The sequence below is a fragment of the Bolinopsis microptera genome, chromosome 6 (assembly GCF_026151205.1).
Source record: "Bolinopsis microptera isolate Bmic1 chromosome 6, MBARI_Bmic_1.0, whole genome shotgun sequence".
Classification (NCBI taxonomy): Eukaryota; Metazoa; Ctenophora; class Tentaculata; order Lobata; family Bolinopsidae; genus Bolinopsis; species Bolinopsis microptera.
Genome location: NC_087077.1, coordinates 678324 through 686726, shown reverse-complemented (window position 1 = coordinate 686726; position 8403 = coordinate 678324). Strand labels below are relative to the sequence as shown.

The window sequence follows — 8403 nt, the reverse complement described above, 5'->3', positions numbered from 1 at the left end:
AGTGAAACGACCGTGGGGGTCGCAACGGGCTCTTACTAATTCGCTCGCCCAAAAATTTCACGTGACTTTGGTTTTGCCAAGCTGAAGGGTTGATATCGTAAATCGAACTACAGTCCTATACCTTAATTTGGTCTCATACCATCCGGACGTGGTTTGGAAATTCAGATAGGGGGGGGGGGGGGGGGGGGAGGGGGGGGCTGAAAATCAGAGATTCTGGCGGACGTCGCAAGTTGAGGAAATAACCAGGCCTGCGTAGTGCGTGCATACGCAGTCGTACAAGACTCAATTCACCTGACAGATCCAAAGAAGTTATTAAAGGCATTCCTTGAACCCCTTGCTTAACATAGATTTGGAATGGACTTGGAGCTTGCAAACTATACTGCCAAGACTGCACCAATCAAGACTACACCGATCCAAATAGTGGTGCTACTTGATTTAACTAGGTGCGAAGAAGAGGATCAGTGATACTGTCGAGCATTTGATCGCCTGCCCGGTGACGATCTTGTGAAGAAAGAAGATATTGGATGAACTTAGATTTACCCAAAGCTTGACTTGAAGGTCGTTGTGTTGGCGTTTTGAAACCAATTATCAGAGCGCTATTGATACATCGTTTAAGAAACAAACTGTTTTAATAAATTACAAAAATACATAACATATCCCACTCCATATATTTTAATATACATTTTCATCTAGTTATTTCAAATTTCAAGAAAAACGGAACAGAAATTACACCCATCAACCATATACTCTCGAATCACTTATCACCACTGACACTAACTAAACCCGATCCCAAAATTAAGTTGGGGTGGCTACTTTGATTTTAAAACTAGGTGCGGAAGAAAGAATGGAAAAATCATGGATACTCCAGATCCCTGAGCAATTTATTGATTATCGCCTGCCCACACCGGTTGCACGAAAATTATGTCTTGTGGAAAAGAAAAAGAAAGAACACTATGGGTATATAGTAACTAAACCGTTTTAGAATTTTAACACCAAAAGCCCTTGAACTTTGCAAGGGACTCCGTAATGCATGGGTTTGGGTTGGCGCGGTTTTTTGTATGGGGAAAAAACACCAAAATTAATTTCAGAGCCGCTATTGAGTACCATCCGTCAATTATAAGAAAGTACAACAAACACTGTTTTTTATTTTAAATAAAAACTTACCCAAAAACTTACATAACATATTCCCACCCTTAACCATATCTAAGTATTTTCTTTTCAACAAATGATACATTAAATTCATCTCTAGTTATATTTCACGTATCTAACCAAGAAAAAGACGGGAAAACACAAAGATAACAAATTACAAACACCCCATCACATATCAAAACCACAACCGACCCACTCGAATCTAAACTATATCCACCACCTGGACATGGCCATGGTAATACTAATAAGATATCAGATTAAAAACCCAACCCACAAATCGGACACAAAAAAAGAATTCACGAAACAAAAAAAGGTAAACCCTTCATTAAAGTAACTTTTTTCCAGATCAAACAAGATCACTACCAGAATCGATCCACTAACCTGGAGGGGAAATCAAAATTTAAGTACCCTGGCGGTATATTTATTTAAAAACATTTTGCGCTTCAACGCAACAGCAAAATAAAAAAAGTTTACAAATCAGTCATGGAACAACCAAAGTCCGACAGTATTCCACCCCCCGTTTTTTAAACCGTGATTGCCTCATCCATTACAAACGAGAAAAACTAGAGGGCTCGCTAACATTAAAATATTAAACTAACCAACCAACAAACAGTATCTTTCCAAACCAAATATCCAGCGAAATGTATTATGAACCAAGAGTTTAGTAAGGAAATAATATTTGGTCGAGAACCCTCGTCCCTTCAGCAACACAACTAAAAACACAATAAAGCAACTTGGCCCCACATTTCCGGCAGTGCATATATTAACACAAAGCTGCCAAAGGCCTACCCCAATGAATTCGAATACAAGTTCCCGTTAGCTAAATTGGATTGGTCCAAACACTGTATCCATTTTAGCGGGTCATGGCAGCACAAACGACTTTAAATATCCCCAGCGCCCAAGCGCAAATCCAAAGAAGCCATGTTACAGCAACCAAAACACATTTTCGTAGCTATCTCGCGTTCAAAGAGGCTCCCCGTCTAAAATTAAAAATCCCACCAAAATCAGCACTTTTGGTCCCACCCATCGATAGGGAGAAAGTTTCTTTGAATTAAATAGAACACCTATTTGTGGCTAAATTTAATAAGATTTACCCCTTACCACGACAAGTCAATGTAACCCTGGGCGACCCCTGAGCCCCCGTGTTCTTGTGTATTAGGGAACTCAGGTAAATGATTATACCCCGTGGTGTGACGTCATGTCACGTGGTGTGACGTCATGTCACGTGGTTTAAAGATACATTTCATGGTGTGCTTTAATTTATGAATCTCGTTTCAAACTCGTTTTCAATTATCGACGACTGATGCGATTATCATCAAATTATCATTTCAACAATCAATACACCGTCTCCGGCCTCTATTATTGGCACATGTTATCTCAAAATTTCCGTCAAAGCTCCTCAAGTATCCACGTCTGCTCGCTAAAGTGGTGAGCAGCTTGTCGCAAGTTTTTTGGCCGTTTGTCAACTTGGTTTTCCAATGTTAACCACTAGTCAACCACGAGACAGAAAATAAATCTTCTCCTGGCACAGCTCTCGCTTTAATCGGACCGGTTTTAATTTAGACTTGATTAGATTCAGTTAGCGCGGTCGCCGGTCAACTGAAAACCTGGATCATTTAGCGAATAACCACAAGGCACATAAAACGTGACTGGAGATTTAACCGCTGGGACATTTAACAATGTTAACGTGACAGTGAGAGAATAGCACGACTTCTTTCGGAGTATTTTACACGGCAATTGACATGCACTACTATCCATTGTTTTAATTGAGATTTTATAAGCTTTTATACAAGATATTTTTTAAACATATGTCTAGATTTATATCCGTGTCAAAATCTAAATAGTTTTCATTGAAGTCGGATTGAAAGTTTAATCGACCATTTCTGTGTACATTGCACGGTGGTCTGGTTTAAATCTTCAATTGTGTATTGAACTGAACTCAAGTTTTAAATTCTGTATTAAAATGCATCATATCTTTTCATTAATACTTCGAGTTACGGCTCATAATTTGATAACTGTTTTTTGGCCCAAGAATGACATTTCACTTTGTATAAAGTAGACAAAGCATTGAGGTGTAGTTAAAATGTTTTCAAAGTCAACTGGTAAAAATCAATATATTCTGCCAATTAGTATTTACAAATTTACACATACATTGTACCTCTAAAACACTTTGAACGGGACTCAATGAATACAATAGTAAATGGGAACTTTAGACAACAAACATTATACTCAATACTCATCCTACCAACCACCCAACCATTACAACTTAGTCATCGAATATTGTTCACTGCAGCCCTCGCTGTCACGGCCAGTAACCGATAAATTGCGCGTTAATGTTTATTGATTCATAATAATACCTTTTTAAAATACTTGCATTTTCAGGAGCCGAGGAAGCACCAGATAAACCGTACAATCTGCATCGTATCGGACCAAGACAAGGAACTAGAACCAGAACTCACCGAACTGGACGAGACAATCGACAGCATCCTGTTGAACATGTCCGAGCCTACCCCCTTCCTGCCACTTGTATCAGAATCTGTACCTCGGTCCATGTTTGATATTCCTAACGTGAACGAGGGTCGAGGTTGTTTCGTTAACGAGAACGCGGGCAAGTTTGTTGAGCGATGTGACAGCTCAATGTCCGTCGTGTCTGCTCCCTCTCCCACTTTCCCACGATTAGAGGACCCTTTTTCTGAGGACGTAGCGTTCGTGCCCTCTCCAGCAACTCTGCAGAAGCCTGCGAGTGTCAGACGAATGGAGAGGCGGCGGTCCATCGATAACTCACTGCTCTCGCGCACCCAGGTGAACTCTCCAGTCATAACTAGCACGAGGCGTGTATCCCGACCAAACTTGCCTGCTGCCAAGGTTCCTGACTCGGTGGCACCTCGAATTAAAGGGAAATCGTCCGGCGAGGTGGTGCGGAACGCTGGTGACGTCACGACACGTGGTGTGACGTCAGCACGCAACTTGTCGTCCCGTGAAGGCATGCGGAGCTCTAAGTTGACGACCAGTTCCATTGCCGCTCCTAAAATTACTCGCTCAGGTAGGGAGTGCAAAGACAGGAAAAATTCGCTTCCCAACATCAACAAAAACAATCATATTGTCCGTGATTATTCTTATGTTCATACTTAGCTTTTTTTTTCAATTAAAAGACATTTATTAACAAAGCAGATTTTCGAATATTTATTTGAATGAAAGGAGCAACAAGATGATGAATTACTTTTTGCATGACCATCGAGCCCACCAAAAGTTGTCAGTTACCTGGTTACAGTTGCCTGGTTACAGTTGCCTGGTTACAGTTACCTGGTTACAGTTTTACCTGGTTACAGTTATCTGGTTACAGTTGCCTTTCTAATTGCTCTGTAAAGTACAAGAACCGGCTCTTTTGTTTATTTTATGTACTATAATGCAGATTTAATGCACTGTACAGTTGGAAGCATTTATCGAAGCATCTGAACCGAACAACGGAACTCAAAGTGTATTTGTACATTTATGATTGAGATTAATTGTCAACTGTTTAATGTCTATTGTGCCCAGAACAGATAGAAGGACGTCCAAAAAACATTTAGACTTTTAGGCAATCTTAACTGCGCTTTAGGAAAACCCGCTCCTTTATAATCTATCCAATATATTTGTGGACGTGTCCGCTAGGCCTGAGCTCCCTTTCTTTTGGACGTCCTTTAATTTTGGTGCCTGATTTGTTGATCATTGATTGACATTCGTTGTTAAATATACAATATCGCCTTAGTAACGAGATTAATTTACCCTGGTGGCCGGGTTCAGGGGAGAGTAGTCTCTAATAGTCCTAATATCTGTACCATGAAGCACCTTGTACCGTAATGTACCATAGTTGTGTGTACATTTGTGTGCCACATTCTAACACGTGAAGAACTCAGGCGATATCGATGTAAACTCGTGAGGAGCGATCCGTCCGGTCAGCCGAATATTGACATTTTGCCAAATTCAGGGCGAGAATCTGTTGGATATTTCGCTGTTAACTTTCTTAAGAAAAGATATAAATCTTTGAGGCCGTATTTTAGTGAAAGTATATTTTACTACAAATAGTTTTTTAAAGCTTTTTATCGCACTTTGGCCAGGTGCTGAATAGTTGAGTTTTCATCTATAACAAGGAATCTTAGAGTGATGATGTTGGTTTATTGTTGGTTCACAGGGTTTCAGACTTATTGATCAAAGTGAAATGTTGTATGTAAACTTATTAATCGTGATTTATTTTATGTTACCAATCACCTAGTTCAGAGTTAAATAATTAACCGTATTTGTCAGAGTTTAGTGCTATAGAAATTGATATTTATTTTCTTATTACATAAGTTTTTTCTTTTTCATTTTTAATATGTAGGTTTTGGATTCTGAATAATTCACATAATAGTACATCTTCTAAAGAATTCTCAGAAAACATGCCGGGTTAAATTAAGCTAAATTCATGAAATTGTCAAGACAACGCTATATTTAGATCCAATTCGACCAGATTAAAGGTTTACTCATCAAATCTAGATTGCAAAGGGACTAAATTATTTAAGAATAATGCTGATAAAAGACTAGCATTGACTAGAAACCAACATGATGGTACTGATAGACAATACAGCCAGACTCCACCACTCCGGAATCACATTTCTGCAGACTTTTCCAGCTCGTGTCAAATTAATTCCGCAGATTGATCTGTCTTTGCTCCTCTAATTTGTATTATACGAGCAAAGGTAAAGGGACGAGTAATTTGAACGCGAATTTTACCAGATAATACCAATGCGTGGGCTGATCCCACTATTTCTATAACATTTGTATAAAGCCTTGTCTCCCAATCTCGATGAGTAACTTATTTAATTAATGAAATGAAACATTTTGGTGGTGGGAGACTGCTCATAAGCACTGTGCAACATTTCATTACAACCAGGGAAAACAACTGAAAATTAGTATCGTATTAAGTCACCAACACTCGTGTCTCGAGCGCCATAACATTTTAAAATTAGCACCAAATGGATCTCTTTTCAACATGCACCTGTTGCATTCGATGCCAACTGCGTTATATCATGTAAAATCTAGAATTCATGGATCGTTGTGCATGCATGTAGCCACTGGCGATTAGAAACTTTGATACTGGTCGACCGTTGATATATATTTGAACCGTGGCAACCGACTTGAAGGAAACCGCGAGATCATTTTACTGTCACAAAACGGATATCAACAGCTAAATTTCAACGCGCATGCGCGCTATATATACACTACGCGACGTATAGTACACACATGCAGGTCAATAAAGGGTCGTTCACTTACTTTGTAGGTTTGTAGCGCGATGCACTACTGGGTCGCGCGCGCATCAAATAATGCTTCGGTAGATCGGCGAGATGCACCACTGTGCCTCACCGAGCTGCGAAGGATTGACATCGTGAATCAATTTGTAGGTTTACAACCTACCAGGACGCGCGCCGAGTTGGACTCGTCGACGGTCCTGTATAGATTATATATTGTATATATATATGGAACAGATATTTTACGAGTATCACCCGCTAATCACTTACTGGGCGGCGCTCAGCCTGTCATTCCGCCGAATCTTTATTTATCTATATGTTTATGAACATAATAGCCTGCGGTCCCCAGGTAAGTCGTTCACATATTATATTACGTAATCAATTTTTGGCAATTTTTTTTGGGCCCCCCCTCCGTAATCAACCGTAATCAAGACCAAACCCCCCCCCCCCCCCCTATATTACGTAATCAATGTTTGACCCCCCCCCCCCCCCGTTATCATAAGACCCAACCCCCTTCTATATTGTAGGTTTATAACCTACCAGACCAGGACGCGCGCGCCGAGTTGGAACAAATATTTTACGAGTATCACTACGGTGTACGAGAAGGAGCCTTACGAAGAAAATGTATGTTTTTTGAAAAATTATTTATTTTTTAAAAAGCATATATTTTCTTCGTAAGGCTACTTCTTGTACACCGTAGTATCACCCGTTAACTCCTATATTACCATTTACGTAATCAAGATTAGACACCCCCACTCAAAAATGGGGACCCCCCCCCCCATTTTTGAGTTAAATTTTGATGTAGAGATACAAGAAATACACATTATTCATTGCTGTCTGAGACTTGAGACGATTTTTGCACTTACTAAACGGAAATTGGTTTAAAAAACGAAAATTTTTATTACATAATTAACGAAAATTGTCCAATTGGTATTTCGAAAATCGGTAAAAAATTAAAATTTTGATTACATAATCAACGACCAACCCCCCCACCCGGCCGTAAGCATTTGAAAACCCCCCCTCGGCTGATTACTTGTAGCGCGATGCACTACTGGGTCGCGCCGCGCATCAATGATCAAATAATTCTTCTCGCAACCACTTCGGTAGATCGGCGAAATGCACCACTGTGCCTCACCGAGCTGCGAAGGATTGACATAGTGAATCAAGCTGTCGATTACGTAATATGTGAACGACCCCCAAATGGCCGATTTCGCAGATTAAAGTTTAACGGGTGGTACTAGCAAAATATTTGTTCCATATATACCGTCGACGAGTCCAACTCGGCGCGCGTCCTGGTAAGTTGTAAACCTACAAATTAAAGTTACCAGTTTGAGTTACTGGTTACGCGAATTGCAGCGCGATGTACCACTGGGCGAAGCAAGAATGCTAGTTTGCGCGGCGAAGTCCTCCAACACTGGTCCGCGCATCAAATAATGTTTCTGATCTCGGTAGATCGGCGAGATACACCACTGCACTGGGCCTCGTTTAACGGGTGATACTCGTAAAATATTTGTTCCAAAGATCCCGTCGACGAGTCCAACTCGGCGCGCATCTCGTTACCTGGGGACCTCAGGCTATCATGTTCATTAACAATAGAGATTCGGCGGAATGACAGGCTGAGCGCGGCCCAGTAAGCATCTCGGTATAGGTTATATACCTACAATGGGCCTCACCAAGCTGAAGGGTTGACATCGTGAATCGAACTACAGTCCTATACCTTCATTTGGTCTCATACAATCCGGACGTGGTTTGGAAATTCAGATGGGGGGGGTCTGAAAATCAGAGATTCTGGCGGACGTCGCAAGTTGAGGAAATAACCAGGCCTGCGTAGTGAGTGCATACGCAGTCGTACAAGACTCAATTCACCTGACAGATCCAAAGACGTTATTAAAGGCATTCCTTGATCCCCTTGCTCAACATAGATTTGGAATAGACTTGGAGCTTGCAAACTATACTGGCACTGCCAAGACCGCACTAATCAAGACTACAC

General features: G+C 40.7%; 1 protein-coding gene across 1 annotated transcript; it reads left to right on the top strand.

The window, feature by feature from the left end:
• The first annotated feature begins 3333 nt into the window (after nucleotides 1-3333).
• LOC134816843 (uncharacterized) lies at nucleotides 3334-5469 on the top strand. Its single transcript, XM_063825839.1, has 3 exons — nucleotides 3334-3345; nucleotides 3532-4192; nucleotides 5046-5469. The coding sequence occupies exons 1-3, from the start codon at nucleotides 3334-3336 to the stop codon at nucleotides 5066-5068; spliced, it is 696 nt and encodes a 231-aa protein (XP_063681909.1). The 3' UTR covers nucleotides 5069-5469.
• The last annotated feature ends 2934 nt before the right edge of the window (nucleotides 5470-8403 follow it).